Below are 24,376 nucleotides of genomic sequence, written 5' to 3'. Positions count from 1 at the left end.
TGGTGGTTGGTGGTGGTGGTGGTGGTGGTTGGTGGTGGTGGTGGTGATAAGCCACTTCGTTGAGCTATTACGTGTGATGCCCAGGTCACTTCTGTAAAAATATCTCTATAGCTCAGTGGACCTTACGTGCTAAAATAAAATAAATAGCTTTCAAACTAGATTCGAAGCTTTCGTGACTGCAGGAATTATACTATTTGGTTCTTTCGGGAAAGTCACGTAGAAAGAAAGCAAATTAAATAATGATGTATAATAATGTATTTAATTTGATTTCTTTCTACGTGACTTTACCGAAAGAACCAAAGAGTAAAAAATAGCTTCGTTTATATTTTTTTATTGTAGAATACGCAACACAGACACACAAACACAACATTGGATATACATGTATATAACTCATCTTCTTGGTTCTTTCGGTAAAGTCACGTAGAAGGGAAGTAATAAAATAATAAAAATAAAACATTATAAAATACAATTCTCACGACGTTTCGGCCACAACTATTATTATTCTCCTAGCTAAAGCCCACTACTGAGCTGCATAGCTCTTTTTTCAGAACCAGAATCATTATTTATGCTGGAGGATTCCTATGAGCCCTGAAGCTCTTTGACACAGATGTCCACGAAGCAAGCTGGCCGCAAACGATATCTCAACGACGTGGCTTCTCAGATAGAAATGTACAGCAGCCAAAATACTCTGAATGCACGTTGGTTCTCAATGTGGAGCGAAAAACCGGAGAGCCCGGAGACAAATCCACGCAATCACGGGGAGAGAGACACTCAAACTCCAAACCATACAATACGCATCAAGTCGGGATCGAACCCACGACCGCCTGCATGCCAGGAGAGGCAATTACATCTGCTAGCCACCGCGGCATCCACAACCGAACTGCACACGCCTGTCCACGCTGTCAATCACCGCCGCACCGCCTGACTATGAATAGAAGCCCAATTGAAGACTTCACCCCAAACCTGACCTTTACGCACCCAGCCACGAACGACATCCATGACCACGGGGGATATAATATAATAGCAGCAGCGGCAGTGACGGGAGCGTCATCATCGTCATCAGCGGGGCAGGACTTTAGGGCAGTTACCTCATTTCAGAGGGACCTTTGAGACCAATTGAAGTTGCGGAGCGACGGATCGCCTCGTCATTGAAGTGACTTTACGGTGGCGTAATTGCGTCAATTGATGGGAGACAAATTCTGATTAATACGTAATTTGTTCGCGTGTATTAATGGGCACGCGCTCATCAAATACCACGCTGTATACGGCGTGTTGCGGACAATGCTGTGGCGGGTCTGGCACGTTTGTTGTTCACTGACACCAGTAAAGCTGATGGGTCACGAAACTGAAACTATAAGCAAGTTAGTTATTTAACCAGAAGCGACCTGGCCACAAAATGGGAGCTCAACGAAGTGGCTTATCGTCATCATCATGATCACGTGGGAATTAATCGATTCTAAACGTGGAGAGAAAAAACGATTCTAAACGTGGAGAGAAAAACCGGAAGACCTGGAGAAAAATCCACGCGACCACAGAGACGAGAGACACCACAAACTCCAAATATACAACAGCAGGCGTCACAGTCGGGATCGAACCCACGACCTCCTGTACACCAGGCGAGGTAGTTAACATCTCGCCCACCGTGATGATGATGATGATGAGAGAGAGAGACGCAGACTACAAATATGCAGCAGCAGGCGTCGTCAGAGTCGGGATCGAACCCACGACCTCCTGCACACCAGGCGAGGTAGTTAACATCTCGCCCACCGTGATGATGATGATGATGATGAGAGAGAGAGAGAGACGCAGACTACAAATATACAGCAGCAGGCGTCGTCAGAGTCGGGATCGAACCCACGACCTCCTGCACACCAGGCGAGGTAGTTAACATTTCCTAGCCGCCGTGATGATGATGAGAGAGAGAGAGACGCAGACTCCAAATATACAGCAGCAGGCGTCAGGGTCGGGATCCCTTGGTTCTTTCGGTAAAGTCACGTAGAAGGGAAGTAATAAAATAATAAAAATAAAACATAATAAAATAATTCTCACGACGTTTCGGCCACAACGCAAGCAGCCGTCCTCAGGTGAAGACCAGGTCTGTCGGGGAGACATCTCCTAGCCACTGTGATGATGATGATGATAGAGAAAGAGAGACGTGACTTTACCGAAAGAACCAAAGGGTATGAATTCCTGCAGTCACGAAAGCTTCACATCAAGATTAAAGACTGGCCAGGTTTGTTGTGAACTTTAGAAAAACTTCCCAACAGCGTTATCTATCTCTCTCTCTCTCCCAGATGGTGACCAGAGAGTATTTCCCACCCCCATCACAGCCCCGGACCTTCAAACGGCGAGCGAAAATGCCCATTTCATTTGAAGACCTTACAATTGAGCACCCCGCTAGCCCCGAGGCATGGTCCAGGTGACCTTTCGTTTGCCCCAAAACGACCCCCTTTGCGAGGTTGTCCGTGCTTAGCAAACGTTTGAACCCCACGCCCCTTGTGACATAAGTGCCCGTCGATAAATGGCACCGGATTGAGGGCTCCACGTTCACTCTGAGCGCGTTCGATCTCTGTCACGTCCGACAAGTCCCAGCGTCCTCGTCGAGTCTGCAACGCCGATGAGCACGGTGCGAGAGAAGTTCAACGTACGTGCGTTTACACTACATTGTACACTACACTATAGACTACACTATACACTACATTATACTATACACTACACAATACACTACACTGTACACTACACTCTACACTATACAATACACTACACTATACACTGCTATACACTACACTATACACTACAATATACACTACACTATACACTACACTATACACTACACTATACACTACACTATACACTGAACTATACACTACTCTCTACACTACACTCACTCATACACTCATCCATTATCTCACTCACTCAACCATCTACTCACTCACCCATCCAATCACTCACCCATTCGCCCATCCACTCACCCACTCACTCACTCACCCATCCAATACTCACCCACTCGCCCATCTACTCAGCCATTCTCTCGCCCAATCTGTCACTTGCACACCTATTCTCTCACTCAACTAATCACTCATCTACTCACCCATCAACGCACTCAACCATCTACTCACTCACCCATCTAATCACTCACCCACTCGCCCATCCACTCAGCCATGCTCTCGCTCACTCGCACACTTGCACGCTCACCCACTCACCCACTCACCCACTCAGTCACCCATCCATTCACTCACCCAGCCACTCACCAACTCGCCCATCTACTCACCCACTCACTCACCCATTCAATACTCACCCACTCGCCCATCCACTCAGCCATTTTCTTGCCCAATCTGTCACTTGCACACCTATTTTCTCACTCACCTAATCACTCATCTACTCACCCATCAACGCACTCAACCATATACTCACTCACTCACCCATCCAATCACTCACCCACTCGCCCATCCACTCAGCCATGCTCTCGCTCACTCGCACACTTGCACGCTCACCCACTCACCCACTCACCCACTCAGTCACCCATCCATTCACTCACCCAGCCACTCACCAACTCGCCCATCTACTCACCCACTCACTCGCCCATTCAATACTCACCCACTCGCCCATCCACTCAGCCATTTTCTTGCCCAATCTGTCACTTGCTCACCTATTTTCTCACTCACCTAATCACTCATCTACTCATCCATCAACGCACTCAACCATCTACTCACTCACTCACCCATCTAATCACTCACCCACTCGCCCATCCACTCAGCCATGCTCTCGCTCACTCGCACACTTGCACGCTCACCCACTCACCCACTCACCCACTCAGTCACCCATCCATTCACTCACCCAGCCACTCACCAACTCGCCCATCTACTCACCCACTCACTCACCCATTCAATACTCACCCACTCGCCCATCCACTCAGCCATTTTCTTGCCCAATCTGTCACTTGCACACCTATTTTCTCACTCACCTAATCACTCATCTACTCACCCATCAACGCACTCAACCATATACTCACTCACTCACCCATCCAATCACTCACCCACTCGCCCATCCACTCAGCCATGCTCTCGCTCACTCGCACACTTGCACGCTCACCCACTCACCCACTCAGTCACCCATCCACTCACTCACCCAGCCACTCACCAACTCGCCCATCTACTCAGCCACTCACTCGCCCATTCAATACTCACCCACTCGCCCATCCACTCAGCCATTCTCTCGCCCAATCTGTCACTTGCACACCTATTCTCTCACTCACCTAATCACTCACCTACTCGCCCATCCACTCAGCCGTTCTCTTGCTCACCTATTCACTCACTCACACATCCACTCACTCAAACACCCATCCACTCACCCACTCACTCACTCACCCACCCGTCCAATCGCTCACCCACTCGCCCATCTACTCAGCCATTCACTCGCTCACCCTCTCACTCGCACTCTCACCCACTTACTCACCATTTACTCACCAATCCACTCACCCAATCACCCATCCACTCACCCATCTACTCACTCACTCACCCATCCAATCACTCACCCACTCGCCTATCCACTCAGCCATTATCTCGCTCACGCGCACATTCACCATTCATTCACCCATCCACTCACTCGCCCATCCACTCACCCACTCACTCACCCATCCACTCACTCACTCATCCACTCAACCACTCGCCCATCCAATCGCTCACCCACTCGCCCATCCACTCAGCCATTCTCTCGCTCACCCGCACACTCACCCACTCACTCACCCATCCACTCACTCACCCATCCACTCACTCACCAATCCACTCACCCATCCACTCACCCAATCACCCATCCACTCACCCATCTACTCACTCACTCACTCACCCATTCAATCACTCACCCACTTGCCCATCCACTCAGCCATTCTCTCGCTCACCCACACCCTCACTCACACACTCACCTACTCTCTCACTAACCCATCTCAGTCATCCATCCCACTCACCCACACACTCAATCACCCAGTCACTCACACTCACCCACTCTCGCCCACTCACCCGTTCTCTTATTCACTCGCTCGCACAAAGATCCCCCAGATACTCTTTAACAAACTACTACAAGGTCTTCTTTGGTTATTTCGGTAAGGTCACGTAGGTAGAAAAAATAACAATAGATCACGACGTTTCGATCGCAACACAAGCAATCGTCATCAGGTGAGACGTGTCTAACACGCCCCCCTCAGTGAGGACACGCCCCCTACGTGAAGCCACGCCCCCCCACCTCAGTGTGTGAATCTGGCTCTGACACTAACTAGCCAATGCCCCCCTAGCCATTGACCTCACCACACGTCACTGTCAGAATGAACGTCGCACATTTCGAGTTATGTGTCTGCCGCTGTTTACGCGATCCAACCCAAACCCACTCCACCCCCCCTCCCTATATTAGGGGCAGTCCATCAGGCACGCGCTTATTGCCCGCGCTCCATCCAGTTACTGAGGGGTTGCGCAATCAGAGGGGAGGCAGAGCTCGTCGCTGCCTCACCTCTCGTCTCTCCCTGCATTTGCAGCGGAGCTCCGCAAATTTGGCGATTTTGACAATAAGAATTATTGGTATCGTACAGGAATGAGATTTATAACACAGATCAGTGGAAAAAGTCTTGTTATTTATTTAGTTTGATTGTTTATTTTAGTAACAGCTTTTTTCATTGGAGTATGACAGGTCAGGTGTAGAGGAGTAAACTGGGGACGTGACGTCAGGTGTGCCGTTCAGTGCGATGACGTCACATCTCCTAGGGTACTTAAGGGATACCCCGTGACGTAAGCGGGGGTCACTGCGGGAACGGGTAGAGTAAGCAGGGTGAAGAGGGAACCAGTGGGTAGAGAGAGGGATCGAGTGGTGAGTCTGGGGAGAAGCCGGTGGTAGTAGCCGTAGAGGTGCTTCTCTCTCCGCTCGGTGGAGTCGGCAGACTCCAGGATCCGACACGAGAGAGAGAGAGACCGGAGCTAGCCGGCAGGGACCCGGACTCAGAGTAGGACCCCCGCTAGCCCCTGGGAGTTGTGCACCCTGCTGTGTAATATTGTAACAGCTTTAATAAACCCTGGCGAAAGCCCTTAACTTACCTCCGTCTACGAGTACGTCCGACGGAACTTCTCTACACAGGTGAGGCTCTGCCTCCCCTGCCTCCCCTGACCGCACGTCCCTGCATTCTAAATGTCCAGGTGCTCGGTGGGGCGGTGTCGAGAAAGACGCCGAGAAAAATGCACGTGGCCGTGGCTGCTGTTCGCCTGCCCCTGAACCTCCTCCCCCCCCCCCCCCCCACCGCTAAACGCCCTTTTCGAACAACGTTTCGCGCTCTGTGCCATCTGCAGGGCCACCGTGCACAGAGGAAGTCACCCGGGCAGTCTCTGCGGGCCCACCGAGGATACCTCGCCACCCCAACAGGGTTCCGAGGGGACCATGAGGTCACCCGTGAGGCAGGCGCCTCTGACCTCCTGTGAGTCCGGCAGCGCGGTCGTTGTGGTCGTGTCTGTGTGTGTGTGTGTGTCTGTGTGTGTGTGTCTGTGTGTGTGTCTGTGTGTGTATGGCTATGTCTGTGTGTGTGTCTGTGTGTGTCTGTGTGTGTGTGTCTGTGTGTGTGTCTGTGTGTGTGTGTCTGTGTGTGTATGTGTGTCTGTGTGTGTATGGCTGTGTCTGTGCGTGTGTGTGTCTGTGTGTGTGTCTGTATGTGTGATTGTCTGTGTGTGGCTGTGTCTGTGTGTGTGTGTGTCTGTGTGTGGGGGGCGGTAGTGTAGCGGTTAACGCGCTGCGCTATAAACCCGGCGACCCGAGTTCGATTCCCGCTCGCGGCCAACACCAAGTGGCGATTATCTGAACCGGTCTTGGGCCTCACCTAGGTCAACTCAGCCTCAAATGAGTACCTGGTGAAGCGGTGTGTAAACATCGTCACTGGGGAGACAAAGGCGGTCGGGCGTGGTGCTGGCCACCCACCCCCTCGTGTGCCGTTCCGGCCTTCATAGGTGCTCACTATCAGCACTTGCCCCTACACTCTGTTAAGGCTATATGGGGGATCTTTGTCTGTGTGTGCTCAAGTTTACGTATTCTCCTGATGACGATCGCTTGTGCTATGATCGAAACGTCGTAGTTTTTATTTTATTCACTTTTATTTTTTTAGATCTACGTGACTTTACCGAAAGAACCAAAGGATGTGAATTCCTGCAGTCACGAAAGTTTTCCGTCAAAATTTACGTATTCTGTTTGGTGTTTGAGCATCTTAACACAACTGCTGTTTCTTTTTTCGATTTAAAGCTTTTCTTGTTTATTGACAGAAAGGGTTAACGTCTATTCTGATTTCATTTTCATTCTTTCATGCTGGCAAAAAAATGTGGCCCACTTCGTAGCTGCTCACCCCGAACTATGAATGCCCTGACGGTGCATTGCCCTTGTGCTGTTCGCCTTTTGGCGTCGTTCTCTGGTCTGACACTGCTAGTGGGACTAGGCCAATCAGATTCATAGACAACGCAAAGTAACATTATTGTCAGAGCCGCGTTTGTGTTTGCATGTTCCTTGAAAAAGCTTTCATCTTGATTTGGAGCTTTCGTGACTGCAGGAAATACTCTTTGGTTCGTTCGGTAAAGTCACGTAGAAGAAGAAAAAAATAAGTTAAATAATAGCATACGCCGTTTCGATTACAACACAAGCAATCGAAACGTCGTATGCTATTATTGAATGTATTATTTTATTTTTCTACGTGACTTTATTGAAAGAAACTAAAAAATTAGCTTTCATCTATTTGCTGTTTGAACGTCTTAACACAACTCTTGATTTCGATTTAAAGCTTTCGTGACTGCAGGGATTCATATTCTTGGTTCTTTTGGTAAAGGCACCACGTAGAAAGGAAATAATAAAAGAATAAAACATTTATAATAATAAAAAACAGTAAAATTATTATTTTATTATTTCCCTTCTACGTGACTTTACCAAATAGCCAAGAATATGAATCGCTGCAGTCACGAAAGCTTTCAATCGAAATTTAAACGCCACGTAACATTATTATCAGAGCCACGTTTGTGTTTGCATGTTCACCGCTTGTACCACGTGTGTGTGGCTACTGTGGTAACTTGGTTATTCCTTGAGAAAGGTTTCTGTTTGGCGGTTGAACATCTAAACGCAGCTCCTGCTGTTTTATTGCGGGAAAGGTTACAGCCAATCCTAATACATGGCTACCGCTCAGAAAAAGGTCCCATGATGCGGCTTTTAAAAGTTTGCGCGTTTATGAGAAGTACTTACTCGGACGCCGTGCCAGCGGCGATCTGAGTTAGCGTGGCACTCCGCTCACTTTACGACCTCGCCTTTCAGATTTGGCCGCGCTTCTGGCGATCTGCACCCTTCCGCCAGCGCAAGCCTCAGGTATTGTGCACGCACACGTTTGCACACCGAACCAACGCCGCGTATCCGCCGCCCCGTGCCGCATGAGCCTTGGTGTAGACTATAGTAGTGTAGTGTATAGCAGTGTAGTGTATAGTGTAGTGTAGTGCCTTCACTTACCGACCATTTCCCTGTTAACGACACGCTGTTTTAGTTAGAGTAAAAATTAGTTAATGCATCGATTAGCCGTGATTCTCTTAATATTATGCATCCATAACGTTGTTAGTATCTTTACGTATTAATATCCATTGTTTAAAATATTACGAAGTACGGTGAAAGGGCGCTAACTTTCGATGCCTTTTAACGTGCGTTTCCTACACTCGCAGACTTCAAGAAGATCTGCTACTTCGCCAGCTGGGCGGAGGAACGCCTCGGCGCGGGCAGTTTCGGCGCGGGCAACGTGGACCCGTTCGCGTGCTCCCACGTCCTGTTCGCGTTCGGCGTGATGGACGATGCGTTCTCCGTCCAGCCGGCACGAGGCGACGACCCCACCGCATACCGGCTGCTCACGGCACTCAAGGAGAGGTGAGTGGATGCCGAGTTTTTTGTTGTTGTGCCAATTTATGCTGGGGGGCCTGCACCCGCGTCCGCCTGCGTCCGTCCATCCAGCCGCCAAAACTTTTTTCATAATGTAGCAGTCACATGGTCCTTAAGACGTGACTGTCTGATCGTCCGTCCATCTAGCAAAATTTCCCCCCCCCCCCCCCCCCCGAACATAGCAGGTCACGTGGTTCTTTAGACATGACCGTCTGATCCTCCGTCCATCTAGCAAAACTCCCCCCCCCCCCCGAACATAGCAGGTCACGTGGTTCTTTAGACGTGACCGTCTGATCGTCCGTCTATCTAGCAAAACTCCCCCCCCCCCCCCCGAACATAGCAGGTCACGTGGTTCTTTAGACGTGTCCGTCTGATCGTCCGTCCATCTAGCAAACCCCCCCCCCCCCCGAACATAGCAGGTCACGTGGTTCTTTAGACGTGACCGTCTGATCGTCTGTCTATCTAGCAAACCCCCCCCCCCCCCGAACATAGCAGGTCACGTGGTTCTTTAGACGTGACCGTCTGATCGTCCGTCCATCTAGCAAAACTCCCCCCCTCCCCCCCGAACATAGCAGGTCACGTGGTTCTTTAGACGTGACCGTCTGATCGTCCGTCCATCTAGCAAAACTCCCCCCCCCCCCCCGAACATAGCAGGTCACGTGGTTCTTTAGACGTGTCCGTCTGATCGTCCGTCTATCTAGCAAACCCCCCCCCCCCCCCCCGAACATAGCAGGTCACGTGGTTCTTTAGACGTGACCGTCTGATCGTCCGTCCATCTAGCAAAACTCCCCCCCCCCCCGAACATAGCAGGTCACGTGGTTCTTTAGACGTGACCGTCTGATCATCCGTCTATCTAGCAAAACTCCCCCCCCCCGAACATAGCAGGTCACGTGGTTCTTTAGACGTGACCGTCCGACCGTCCATCAGCCGCCACGACATTCTTGGAGATGCAGGATTATCACCTCCGATCGGCACGGTGGGCTACGCACGGCGCGAAAGAAAGTTCAACATCCATACGTACATACGCAACATGCATCCGTTCCTCCGTCGAGCCAGCCAGCCAGCCAGCCAAACCATTTCCAAACGTAGTCGACCGACCCTCCATTCAGATGTCACCATCCGCCCTTACTTACCGTCCTCCGGATCGGTCAGCCGGCAAAACTTTGTACGAATGTCACACGACGGCACGATGTGACGCCCACGCCCCCCCACCGCACGTTCGTGCGACTGGCCGGAGCGCGAGGTGACGTCGGCGCGACGCACAAAACCGTTGGGTGCGGCTGACATCATCACGCCGTATGTGCGTACGTACCTTGAACTCCTTTGGCGCCATACGTAGCCGACCGTGCTCATCGGAAGTGCAGGGGAAAGGCAATGACCTAAGCACAAAAAGCAGTTCGGTAGAAACGAGTTTTTAAATCTAGATCATGATGATTTACGGATTGCGTAACTCACGGAGGCTTCATAATACCGTAAGGAAAGAGCGTTCCAGACGGCCGCAGAAGCGCGTCCGAAAGCGCCGCGCAACGATGATGCGGTGACCGCCGCCGTTGTTCGACGGTCAGCCGAAAAGCCTCCACGAGGACAACCCGGATTCCGTGTGATGACGACGATGACGGTGATGGCGGTGACCTGCAGCTCCCCGACGAGATCGGCGAGGCATCCGCGGTTCATTCGCAAGATGAGCACCCCTTTGCGTGTCCGTAACGAGCGCGACCTCGCGATGGCGCGTGCTCGCTCGGCAACCCGCAAGCCAACGCAGCCCCGGCGGTCGGGGAGTCTCAGAGGTCGCAACCGGGTACCCGATACCCGTACCCTACCCGATACCCGTTTGTGACCCTGGTGCGGCCGGGTACGGGTAAGGAATCAAAATCCGTTTGCGACCTCTGGCTTATGCACCAAACAGCAGTTAAAAATATTCAGCCTTCTTGGAGACGGTTGGTGCAGAGCTCGACAGTGCCGCCTACCGACTCCATAGTTCTATGGGTCTTTCGGTAAAGCCACGTAGATAGAAAACCCTGGTACGGCTGGGTACGGGTACGGGTAGGCCGTGAGTCACTGGTGAGTAACCGTTTGTCACTCATTTCGGGTAGGGTATGGGTACGGGTAAGGAACGGCTACCCGTACCCGGCCAGGTACAGGTACCCGTTTGCGACCCTGGTGCGGCCGGGTACGGGTAAGGAATCAAAACCCGTTTGCGACCTCTGGGGAGTCTCCACCAACCACCCCGGGCCCGTGGCCACTCCCACGAGCTCGCAACCGAGCGCCGGCGAGCCGCGCGACGTTCGAACCGCTCGTGCCGCAGATTACAGCGCGTGCGGTTCACGAGCGACGCGATTGAACTGACAACGTATCTCGTTGTTGTGGAGGGAGGCACCGTGGAATTGCCACCCAAACTGGTCGCTCTCTCGCGCTTCGCAGGAACCCGGAGCTTCAGGTGTTGCTGTCGGTTGGCGGCTACGTGTTCGGGGTGGAGAGGTGAGTCCAAGGAGGCCGCCAGTACACTGCTCTCTCACTATGCCTCTATCTCAATATGTGTCGTTAACTTATTCATGTTCGCACGTGTCTTCAACTACTTCACGTACGCACGTGTCTTGAACTTCTTCACGTACGCACGTGTCTTGGACTTTTTCATGTACCCACCTGTCTTGAACTTATGCATCTCTGCGTCCCTGCACCCCTGCATCCCTGCACCCCTACATCCCTGCGTCTCACCGCGCCATCGCCCCCGCCCCAGGTTCTCGGCGATGGCATCGAGGAGGGAACACAGGAAAGCGTTCATCGCGTCCGCTGTCGACTTCCTGCGCACGTACGGCTTCGACGGCCTCGACCTCGACTGGGAGTACCCGGCGCAGAGGGGCAGCCCCGCAGTGGACAAGCAGCGCTTCACGTCCCTGCTCAAGGTGTGGCCCCCCTCCACCGCTGCGTTCCAGCCAGGGACGACCCACACGGCGTTCACTCGGCTCTCCGCTCATTGGGCTTCCGAGCCGCATTGGCCGAGTGTGACCGTGGTCGCGTGAACAACCGTCGAATGACTGTCCTCGAAAACAACCGTTGACTGACGGTTGTCGCGTGAACGACCGTGGAACAACCGTGGTCATGAGAACAACCGTGTAACAATCATGGTAGCCTGAACAACCGTCAAACGACCGTCATCTCGTGAACAACCGTTGAATGACGGTTGTGGCTTCAACACCTAATGGACACGGGCCTGTCACAGTCCACATGAACCACACGCACCATAACTTGCGCTATGAGCGGTTTGAATATTCTTCTTGGTTCTTTCGGTAAAGTCACGTAGAATGGAAATAATGAAACATTATAAATTATTATGTTTCCATTCTACGTGACTTTACCGAAAGAACCAAGAAGATGAATCCCTGCAGTCACGAAAGCTTTAAATCGAGGTTTGAATATTGTAACGTCTGTCCTGTGCCCAGCGCATTCAAGTGCGCGCGTTTACGCGCGACGCAACCGAACTCGTGAAAGTGGCGAAGGCAGGGTGGGTTGGAGACTCCACGGCCACTGAGATGCATTGGCTTCCGTTGGCCGAACGGATACGTCATTCCGAGGTCGCGCTCATTACGAACACGCAAAGTGCTCGCCACGAATGAGCCGCGATACCTCACTGAAGGTGTGCCCCCCCTCCACCGCTGCGTTCCAGCAAGGGACGACCCGCACGGCGTTCACTCGGGGTTCCGCTCATTGGGCTCAAAATGCACGGCTAACTTCCGTGCATTTTGAGCATGCTGCTTTTCCACTCCCCTCTGACCTACGCCCTACCCCCACACACTCTATCCTTGGCTCCTCCCCCCTCCCTCATCTATAGAATCCCTTGTTACAAGCGGCTCTTTTGCCTACTTCAGCGATTGTTTCTTGCTGTGGTCGTCCACCACCTGATGATGGACGCTTGTGTTGCGCCCGAAACGTCGTGATTGAATTTACTTTTATTTATTTTTACTTTTTTATTTTTCACCTACGTGACTTTAGCGAAAGAACCAAAGAGTATTTACCCTTGCTGGCAATAACACAGGAGTTGTGTTAAGATGTTCAAACACCAAACAGAAACCTTTTGCTAGGAATCATGTCTGCATTAACCACACGTACTTGTGGTGAACATGCAACCAACAGACAATGCATCATATATGACCAGAGCATGCTCTTTGTTTGCATGTTCATCACAAGTACTGTGTGTGGAAAATGTAGTAACATGATTCATTGCAAAAGGTTTATATTTGGTGTTTGAACATTTCAACGCAGCTGCTGTTTTATTTCCAGAAAGGATAAAAGCCTATTCTTGTGTTTTTTATCCTTTAATACTGACAAAAATTTCCCATTTAGTAGCTGCTCACCCCGAGCTATAAATGCTCCGATGGTACATTGTCCTTGTACTGTTCGCCTTTTGACACTGGGAGTGAGACGAGGCCCTAAAGACGGCTGCTGTCTCTGGTGTAGACCAATCAGTTTGAGAGGCAATGCTTGTAACATTATTATCAGAGCGTGTTTGTTTGCATGCTCACCACACGACCTGCGTGTGTGTGGTTAGTGAAGTAATTTGAATCCTTACAAGAGGTTTATGTTTGGTGTTTGAACATCTTTACCAGAAATCGTAGAAAAAATATTTTGATACTGGAAAGAAAGGTCCCATGATCGGGTCATCCTCGTTTCTTTAGAACTGCTTCTTGTGTTTAGTTTTGTTGTCTTCCGCGGCAGCTACAATTAGCACGGTTGGCTACGTATGGTGCGAATGAGTTTGTCAGTCTGGACGACAATGATTTAAAAGTGCGTTCTAAACGGCCGCAGAAGGGCTCGTCCGAAAGTGCACGCGATGCGGTGATGGCCAACCACCCGCCTACTCGTCCACTAACCCCACCCATATATGTATGTTGAACATCTTTGGCACCATATGTAGCAAATCGTGAAAATCGGAGGTGGCGGGAGGAAGGATTGCAAACTCAACGCAACGACGACGACAAGCGTCCGAAAGTGCCGCACAATGCGGTGACCGCCATCTTTATTGAACGATGATCCAAAATTTCGATTTAAAGCTTTCGTGACTGCAGGGATTCATCTTCTTGGTTCTTTCGGTAAAGTCACGTAGAAGGGAAGCAATAAAATAATAAAAATGAAACATAATTTTTTATAATTTTATTACTTCCCTTCTACGTGACTTTACCCAAAGATTAATCTTCTTGGTTCTTTCGGTAAAGTCACGTAGAAGGGAAGTAGTAAAATAATAAAAATAAAACATAATTTTGTATTATTTTATTACTTCCCTTCTACGTGACTTTACCGAAAGAACCAAGAAGATGATCCAAAAACCGCTACTGCTGCTGCGAGGGTGATGACCAAAATGGGCGTGACGATGATTGTTCACGTGACGATGGTCGCTCACGTGACGTTGGTCGATCGCGTGGTGGCGATGACGGTTCACTCTCCTTGTGTACGAGACTCACCCCGAAGGCCGATTGTCCATCCCCGCCGCAGGAGCTGCGGACTGCCTTCGACGACGAGGAGGCGCTGGCCCAGGGTAGGCCGCGGCTGCTCCTCGCCGTGGCCGTGTCGCCCATCGCGAGCATAGTCGACGGCAGCTACGAGGTGGAGAAGATTCACCAGTAAGGCGCCTTCATTGGAGGGCAGGGAGGGGGTCCAACACCAAGTGTGGCGACGGCAGGAAACTCTTTTTTGCCCTTGTAGCTTTTTCCAAGATTATGTCCTCTCGTTTTGATACATTTTACGATACAAGTGTCTTGATTTTATCGGCAGGGCTGCCTTAATTGAATCTATGTACTGTAAAGTAATGCGATGCCCTCTTTAGTGGGGGCGAATTCTTGCAAAACTATTTAATTTAATGAATTACTTATTGGTTCTTTCGGTAAAGTCACTTAGAAAAAAAAAATTAAACAATAGTATTCTCTTATTTCATTTATGTTCTTTCTACGTGACTTCACCGAAAGAACCAAAGAGTAATTCTTGCAGTCACGAAAGCTTCAAATAAAGTTTAATGAATTGATTAAATAGATGAGCCTCTTTCGGCCAGCCAAGGTTATGATGTTAAATACACAATACGAAGGGGTGCAGCGGTGGCTAGGAGATGTTAACTCCTTCACCTGGTATACATGAGGCCGTGGGTTCGATACTGACCCTGACACCTGCTGTATATTTTAAGTTTGCACCTTTCTCATCATCACCACGGTGGCTAGGAGATGTTAACTACCTCTCTCGGTATACAGGAGGCTGTGGGTTCGATCAAAATTGTTAAAACTTGATTTGAAGCTTTCGTGACTGCAGGAATTACTCTTTGGTTATTTCGGTAAAGTCACGTAGAAAGAAAATAAATTAAATAATAGCATACGACGTTTCGATTGCAACACAAGCAACCGTCATCAGGTAGAAAACAAACCTAGAGAGCGTATAAACACAATGCAATACAACAGAGAGAGTCGGCTAACACAACAGTCAACACCCTACCTGGTTGATTACGTTCTTCCAAAGATTGCTACATTTGAGAGAGAGACAAAACACTGACACGGAGACAAACAGTTTACGAGATTTGTTTTCTACCCGATGACGGTTGCTTGTGTTGCAATCGAAACGTCGTATTCCATTATTTAATTTAATTTATTTCTACGTGACTATACCGAAAGAACCAAAGAGTAAAAAAATGGTTGTCTATTTGTTTGTGTTTCTCCCTTGTGATGGGACTTTGTCGGACGAACGTTGGCATGTATAAGGGACACGGGGTGACCAATGAGGCCGGAATTGGTCTGTAATAAGACAGGCACTGATAAGGGGTTGACCTGTATATTTCACCAAACACAAATGCAATATGCATTAAAAAAAACAAATGGTCAAATCACTAAATAAGCACGCTAAAATTATGTTATTTATCTTTAATACCGAGGGTTGAAGTCCATGATGATGACGGTGATGAAGTGGTTGTTCAGAAGGCTTTGCCTATCCACTACCTCCACCTGGTGGTGGGAAGACGGCGGTGGCAGAGCTGGGGGAGATGAGACGATGCACGGAGACACCGCAGATTGCGGGTGATCTGTGTAAGCTAGTGGGCATCTGTGAAGACTGCTGGCCATCTGTAAATACTACTGGACATCTGTGAAGACTACTGTTCATCTGTGAAGACTACTGTCCATCTGTGAACACTACTGGACATCTGTGTAAACTAGTGGTCATCTGTGAATACTAATGGACATCTGTGAACACTACTGTCCATATGTGAACACTGCTGGACATCTGTGTAAACTACTGGGCATCTGTGAAAACTGCTGGGTATCTGTGAAAACTGCTGGACATCTGTGAAAACTGCTGGACATCTGTGAAAACTACTGGCTGTCATCTGTGAAAACTACTGGACATATGTTCAAACGACTGGGCATCTGTGAACACTAATGGTCATCTGTGAAGACTACGGGTCATCTGTGAAGACTACTGGACATCTGTGAAGACTACTGGCCATCTATGAACAAGAGCTTCGTGGCCCATTGGATTCCTCGAGTCTAAATAAATATTCTGATTTGAAATCACAAGTGCCACTCACAATGATAAACCGCGGATACACAAAAATTGGTACGCCGAAGGGTATGCGAATAACGGGGATGCGGAACACGTGGTTGGCGAGGGGACGATGATGCTGACGACGGCGATGATCGTAAGAAAAACTGGGTCCTTGAGCGCCGTTGTCATTCCCCGTAGGTACCTGGATTTCATCAACGTCATGTGCTACGACATGCAGAACTGGAACGGACAAACCAGTCACCACAGCCCCCTCTTCTCCTCCTCCCTCTACCCGGAGCAGACCACGACGGTGAGATCGAGTGGCGCTGGCGCGGTCGGCGTGGACCCTGGGTGCTCCGATTTAAACGGGGGGGGGGGGGCTGCCGCCCTGTGAGAGAGCCGGGTGTGCAAGTAGATGGGTGGGTGAGTGGGTGGGTGGTGAGTGAGTCGTTGAGTGGTCGGGTGGGAGAGTTAGTGAGTGGGTGGGTGGGTGGTTGAGTGGGTGGGTGGGTGGCTGAGTGGGTGGGTGGGTGAGCGAGTCAGTGGGTGGTAGGGTGAGCAGGTGGTGGGGTGAGTAGGTGGGTGGGTGAATGGGTGGGTGGTCGAGTGAGTGAGTGGGTGGGGTGGATAGGTGAGTGAGTCGGTGTGTGAGTGGGTGGGTGAGGGAGTCAGTGGGTGGGTGAGTGGGTGATCAACTGAGCGAGTCAGTGGGTGGGTGAGTGGGTGGGTGGGTGAGCGAGTCAGTGGGTGGATGAGCAGGTGGTCGGGTGAGAAAGTCAGTGGGTGGATGGGTGGGTGAGTGGGTGGGTGGATGGGTGGGTGAGCGAGTCAGTGGGTGGGTGGATGAACAGGTGTTCATATGAGCAAGTCAGTGGGTGGGTAAGTGGGTGGTCGGGTAAGCGAATCAGTGGGTGGGTGACTCAGTGGGTGGGTGAGCGAGTCAGTGGGTGGGTGAGCGAGTGGGTGGATAACAAAATGGTTGCGTTGGAGGCAGTGGTGTAGCGTGGTTAGCGTAGGCTCTGGTGGAAATGTATTTATTTGGGAGTGGGGGAGGTGGGATGAGGTGGCTGTCCCGCCCTTATACAATTGTCAAATTCCTCTCCTTTCGGGGTTCGGAGTTGATTTTGGAACACGCGCTTAGATCACTTCGATTATTTGACTCCTATATATGATAAGCCAACTTTTGTTGCGCTATCATTTGTGATGGACAAGTCGCTTCTGAAAAAAAAATAAGCTCATAGCTCAGTGGGCTTTACCTGGTAAGAAAAAAATACGTAGTTCATAGTTTTGACTTAAAGCTTTCGTGAATGCAGTAATTAATATTCTTTGGGTCTTTCGGTAAAGATATCTTTGGCTATTTTTTTTAACCTATCTAAGTGACTGCACCGAAAGACCCAAAGAATATGTTCATAGTTGTATTTGTGTTTAAGTTTTACTCAGTGACTTATTTACCTTTTGCTATACTTCGCACTGCTGTCGTGTTTGTGTGTGTGCTGTTTGTTGTTGTAACGTCCTGGGGGATTTCCCCGTTGCTTGACATCTGTGATTTTAAAGAATAGCTTTGTATCTCGATTTCAAGCTTTCGTGACCGCAGGGATTCATCTTCTTGGTTCTTTCGGTAAAGTCACGTAGAAGGGAAATAATAAAATAATAATAAAATGTATTATGTTACATTTATTTTATTTTATTATTTCCATTCTACGTGACTTTACCGAAAGAACCAAGAACATGAGTTTTGTATCTATTTAGCTTCCTCCTCCAGCATGAATACAACATTCCGATTCGGACGATTTTATTTCAATAACTCGTGCCATCCTTTGGCACACTCGTCCCACCAACCCCCCCCCCTCCCCAACAGGAGTCAGCCGTGAAGCTGTGGCTGGACAGGGGCGTGCCCCCCTCCAAGCTCGTGGTGGGGGTGCCGGCCTACGGCACGACGTTCACTCTGAGCGGTGCCGGAACGGCGCTCGGAGCGCCGACCTCCGGACCCGGCGAGGCCGGCGCGTTCACGGGCACGGAGGGGACGCTCGCCTACTACGAGGTGGCCCCGCGCGCAGTGTTGAGTCTATGGTGCAGTGTTGAGTCTATGGGGCAGTGTTGAGTCTATGGGGCAGTGTTGAGTCTATGGGGCAGTGTTGAGTCTATGGGGCAGTGTTGAGTCTATGGGGCAGTGTTGAGTCTATGGTGCAGTGTTGAGTCTATGGGCAGTGTTGAGTCTATGGTGCAGTGTTGAGTCTATGGGCAGTGTTGAGTCTATGGGCAGTGTTGAGTCTATGGTGCAGTGTTGAGTCGATGGGGCAGTGTTGAATCTATGGGCAGTGTTGAGTCTATGGTGCAGTGTTGAGTCTATGGTGCAGTGTTGAGTCTATGGTGCAGTGTTGAGTCTATGGTGCAGTGTTGAGTCTATGGTTGCAGTGTTAAGTCTATGGTGCAGTGTTGAGTCTATGGTGCAGTGTTGAGTCGATGGGGCAGTGTTGAGTCTATGGGCAGTGTTGAGTCTATGGTGCAGTGTTGAGTCTATGGTGCAGTGTTGAGTCGGCTACTAGCTTTACTACCCGGCTTCACCCGGGACTTGGATTCTTGTCTTGGATTAATACACGGCCTACGCGGAAAGTTCGGGGGGGGGAGCATGACGTCAACAGGCACACTGCGTGACGCTGCCGCATGTGGGTGACATCACAGATATGACGTCACCGCTCACTTGCCGTGAAAAATATATCTATTATTGTGTCCCCCCCCCACCCCCGCAAAATACAAAAGTCTATTTTTAGTCTGTTTTGCATTGTGTAGAGTCTGGAAGCTACCCACATGACAAATTTCAAGTTTGTTGCATGTTGGGAAGTATGCTAAACATTTCGAACAGACACACATATTCACAAATTTCCCTTTTATACATATATATAGATAACCCTGTGAGCCATACGGCTCTTGACTCGGGTGCAACCGCAACAAACAAAAACATGAACAAGAAACATCGAAGAGGAGTGTAGGGCAACAAGGAAGGAGACGAGATATGCGATACGAATCGGCTCGTATGCAAAGGGGGGTGACCTACATCCGACAGCGAATAGTTCCCGCGTCGAAGACGACGACGACTAAAGATGCCGATCACGAAGAGTTAAGGCGCCATGACCCCGTCTTCTCCCCGGCTCTCGCGCGCCGCCCCCCAGGTGTGCCAGCGTCTGCGCCAGGACCAGTACAACGCGGAGTGGCTGGAGGAGCAGGCGGTGCCCTACGCTCACCTGGATGACCAGTGGCTGGGCTACGACGACACGCGCAGCTTCACCTACAAGGTGACGGAGCCGTCGCCCCGCGACCCGCGGTGTTTGTCCCACCGCCCGTGCCATCTCGCGAGGGCGCCGCGCTGGATAGGGGAACGTTAACCGCCTCGCTTCGGGGTGCCGGAGGAGGTCGTGGGTTCGATTCCAGCCCTAACGTTGTGGTGGCTAGGAGATGTTAACTACCTATACTTGATACAGCTATCGTGCTGTGACGGTTCCACCTGAAGATGTAAGCTTGTGTTGCCTCCGAAACGTCGTGATTTTTATTTCACTTTTATTAATTTTAATTTTATTTTTTACCTACGTCACTTTACCGAAAAAATCTTAGAGTATGAATCCTTGCAGTCACGAAAGCTTCAAATCTAGAATTATGTTAACTACCTCGCCAGGTGTGCAGGAGGTGGTGGAGGTTCAATCCCGACCATGACGCCCACAGTGGCTAGGAGATGTTACCTACGTCGCATGTTATACAGGAGTTCATGCTAATTCCTCACATTAACATAGCCACTTCCATGCCTTCGTCTAGGAGGCCGCTCCCCTAGCTGAATTTACATGCTAATTTCTCACATTAACATCATGCTAATCACTCACATTAACATAGCCACTTCCATGCCTTCGTCTAGGAGGCCGCTCCCCTAGCTTACTTTTACATGCTAATTTCTCACATTAACATCACTAGCCCCGGCCACTTCTTTATGACCCTTGAGCTACACCCATTTAAAACCTTTTAAAACAGTCTGCCTCAGCAGCAGACCATGCTTTCCCACCTTATGATGGATGCTTGTATGATTTATTTTATTTTATACCTACGTGACTTTACCGAAAGAACCAGAGAGTAAGGAGTTCATGGGTTCAATCCAAACCAACTCTGACACCAAGGTGGCTAGGAGATATTAACTGCCTCGCCCGGTATGCAGGAGGTCGTGGATTCGATCCCAAACCTCATGCCTGCTGCTGTATACAGTATTTGGAGTTTTAGTCTCTCTCTCTCTCTGTCCCCGTCGTCTGGTGGATTTTTCTCCGGGTCGTCCGGTTTATCTCTCCACATTTAGAATCAACGTCACACATTGAGAGTATTTGACTGCTGCTTTATATTTCCACGTCATGAGCCACTTCGTTGAGCTATCGTTTGTGGCCAGGTCGCTTCTGTAGTGGACAGAGACAATGACAGAGACAAAGACAGACCGGGTCTCTGATGGGGGTGTCTAGACAATGACAGACAGAGACAGACCGAGTCTCTGATGGGGGTGTCTAGACAATGACAGAGACAGAGACAGACCGAGTCTCTGATGAAGGTGTCTAGACAATGACAGAGACAGAGACAGACCGAGTCTCTGATGGGGGTGTCTAGACAATGACAGAGACAGAGACAGACCGAGTCTCTGATGGGGGTGTCTAGACAATGACAGACAGAGACAGACCGAGTCTCTGATGGGGGTGTCTAGACAATGACAGAGACAGAGACAGACCGAGTCTCTGATGGAGGTGTCTAGACAATGACAGAGACAGAGACAGACCGAGTCTCTGATGGAGGTGTCTAGACAATGACAGAGACAGAGACAGACCGGGTCTCTGATGGGGGTGTCTAGACAATGACAGAGACAGAGACAGACCGAGTCTCTGATGGGGGTGTCTAGACAATGACAGAGACAGAGACAGACCGAGTCTCTGATGGGGGTGTCTAGACAATGACAGACAGAGACAGACCGAGTCTCTGATGGGGGTGTCTAGACAATGACAGAGACAGAGACAGACCGAGTCTCTGATGGAGGTGTCTAGACAATGACAGAGACAGAGACAGACCGAGTCTCTGATGGAGGTGTCTAGACAATGACAGAGACAGAGACAGACCGGGTCTCTGATGGGGGTGTCTAGACAATGACAGAGACAGAGACAGACCGAGTCTCTGATGGGGGTGTCTAGACAATGACAGACAGAGACAGACCGAGTCTCTGATGGGGGTGTCTAGACAATGACAGAGACAGACCGAGTCTCTGATGGGGGTGTCTAGACAATGACAGACAGAGACAGACCGAGTCTCTGATGGGGGTGTCTAGACAATGACAGAGACAGACCGAGTCTCTGATGGGGGTGTCTACACAATGGCAGACAGAGACAGACCGAGTCTCTGATGGGGGTGTCTAGACAATGACAGACAGAGACAGACGGTCAGACTCTGACGTCGGCCTTCCATTGTGGCGTTGCAGCTGTGTTGGCTAAAGAGCAAGGGTCTTGCTGGCGCCGTTCTCTGGTCCCTGGATTTCGACGACTTCACTGGGACCACGTGCCAGCAGGGGAGACACCCTCTCCTGAGCGCCATGAACAGAGTCCTCGACACCCGCACAGGTAAACTCGACAACCACACAGGTAACCTCGACATCCGCACAGGTAACTTTGACGCCCGCACAGGTAACCTCGAAACCCGCACAGGTAACCTCGAAACCCAAACAGGTAACGTCTACAGATGGGCGAGTGAGTGAGTGAATGGTCGAGTGAATAAACGGGTGGGTGGGATGGTGAGTGAATAGTCGAGTGAGTGGATGGGTTGGTGGGTGGGTGAGTGGTCGAGTGAATGCACGGGATGGGTGTGTGGGTAAGTGAATGAATGGTCGAGTGAATGAATGGGCGGGTGGGTGAGTGAATGGGTTGGTGGGTGAGTGATTGGTCGAGTGAATGGATGAGTGAGTGAACGGGTGGGTGAGTGAATGTTCGAGTGAGTGAATGGGTTGGTGGGTGGATGAGTGGTCGAGTGAATGAACGGGATGGGTGTGTGGGTAAGTGAATGAATGGTCGAGTGAATGAACGGATGGGTGGGTGAGTGAATGGGTTGGTGGGTGAGTGATTGGTCGAGTGAATGGATGTGTGAGTGAACGGGTGGGTGAGTGAATGTTCGAGTCAATTAATGGGTGGGTTGGTGGATGAGTGAATGGTCGAGCGAGCGAACGGGTGGGTGTGTGAGTGAGTGAGTGAATGGTCGAGTGAATGGACGGTGGGGGCGTGTGAGTGAATGGTCGAGCGAGTAAATGGGTTGGAGGGTGATTGGTCTAGTCATTGGACGAGTGAGTGAACGGTTGGGTGAGTGAGTGAGTGAGTGAATGGTCGAGTGAATGGAGGAGTGAGTGAACGGGTGGGTGGGTGAGTGAATGTTTGTGCGAGTAAATGGGTTGGTGGGTGATTGGTCGAGTGAATGGACGAGTGAGTGAATGGGTTGGTGGGTGGGTGAGTGAATGTTTGAGCGAGTGAACGGGTTGGTGGGTGGGTGAGTGAATGGTCGAGTGAATGGACAGGCGGGCGGGTGAGTGAATGGTCGAGCGAGCAAATGGGTTGGTGGGTGAATGGTCGAGTGAATGGACGAGTGAGTAAACAGTTGGGTGTGTGGGTGAATGAATGGTCGAGCGAGTGAACAGGTTGGTGAGTGGGTGGGTGAGTGAATGGTCGAGTGAGTGAACGGGTAGGTTGGTAGGTGAATTAATGTTCGAGCAAGTGAATGGGTCGGTGTGTGAATGAGTGAATAGTCAAGTGAATGGACGGGTGAGTGAATGGTCGAGCGAGTGAACGGGTTGGTGGGCGGGTGAGTGAATTGTCGAGCGAGGGAACGGGTGGGCAGCAGTAGTGGGGTTCAGTTTGACATAGAGTTGTGGCTGCCGCTGCTACTGCCGCTGCTGCTTCTTCTTCCACACAGGGACCTACGATGAGTGCCTGGCCTCCATGCTGAACCGCACGGAGGAGGTCTTAGAACCACTGCCCTCCGCGTCCTTCGACTATCCGGGCCGTGCGGAGCGGATGCGTCGTCACGCCTCGCTCCAGCTCGTCCTGATGCCGCCGCTTCTACTCCTCGCCCTCCTCCTGGTCGACGTTAATTGGCGCTAAGCTGCGCCAACGAGGATTGGGGGAGGGCGGTGAGGGAGGCGAGGGAGGGAGAAAGGGAGTGAGGGAGGTATGGAGGTGAGCGAGGTGAGGGTGGGAGGGAGTTGAGGGAGGTGAGTTGAGGGAGGTGAGGGAGGTGAGGAAGGGGGGTGAGGGTGGGAGGGAGGTGAGGAAGGGAGGTGAGGGAGGGAAGTGAGGGAGGGAGGTGAGGGAGGTAGGTGAGGAAGGGAGGTGACGGAGGTGAGGGAGGGAGGTGAGGGTGGGAGGGGCGGAGGAAAGTGAGGGAGGTGAAGGAGGGAGGGGCGGAGGGAGGGGTGGAGGGAGGGAGGTGAGGGAGGTGAGGGAGGGAGGTGAGGGTGGGAGGTGAGGGTGGGAGGTGAGGGTGGGAGGGAGGTGAGGGAGGGAGGTGAGGATGGGAGGTGAGGGTGGGAGGGAGGTGAGGGAGGGAGGTGAGGGAGGGAGGTGAGGATGGGAGGTGAGGGTGGGAGGGAGGTGAGGGAGGGAGGTGAGGGTGGGAGGTGAGGGTGGGAGGTGAGGGTGGGAGGGAGGTGAGGGAGGGAGGGGCGGAGGAAAGTGAGGGAGGTGAAGGAGGGAGGAGTGGAGGGAGGGAGGTGAGGAAGGGGGGTGAGGGTGGGTGGGAGGTGAGGGAGGTGAGGGAGGGAGGTGAAGGAGGGAGGTGAGGGTGGGAGGGAGGGAGGTGAGGGAGGGAGGGGAGTTCAATAAAACGTTGTCGACAAAACAAAAGATCGCACCAAACTGTAACCCGTGTAAAACCCGTGTCAATGTTCAACGTAAAC

The 24,376-nt window shown here is 50.9% G+C and overlaps 1 protein-coding gene across 1 annotated transcript; it reads left to right on the top strand.

Annotated features, from left to right (window-relative positions):
- The first annotated feature begins 2,562 nt into the window (after positions 1 to 2,562).
- On the top strand, positions 2,563 to 23,582 carry LOC133359931 (chitinase-like protein 3). The gene is made up of 12 exons (XM_061578492.1): positions 2,563 to 2,626; positions 6,327 to 6,451; positions 8,314 to 8,364; positions 8,709 to 8,907; positions 11,341 to 11,397; positions 11,657 to 11,822; positions 14,407 to 14,534; positions 16,630 to 16,741; positions 18,290 to 18,472; positions 19,602 to 19,724; positions 21,920 to 22,121; positions 23,395 to 23,582. The coding sequence occupies exons 2-12, from the start codon at positions 6,415 to 6,417 to the stop codon at positions 23,580 to 23,582; spliced, it is 1,446 nt and encodes a 481-aa protein (XP_061434476.1). The 5' UTR covers positions 2,563 to 2,626; positions 6,327 to 6,414.
- The last annotated feature ends 794 nt before the right edge of the window (positions 23,583 to 24,376 follow it).

This window comes from Lethenteron reissneri, chromosome 66, assembly GCF_015708825.2.
Source record: "Lethenteron reissneri isolate LAM-NWPU_2019-01 chromosome 66, ASM1570882v1, whole genome shotgun sequence".
Taxonomy (NCBI): domain Eukaryota; kingdom Metazoa; phylum Chordata; class Hyperoartia; order Petromyzontiformes; family Petromyzontidae; genus Lethenteron; species Lethenteron reissneri.
Note: the sequence above shows the minus strand (reverse complement) of the source record. Positions and strands in the feature narration are given on the sequence as shown.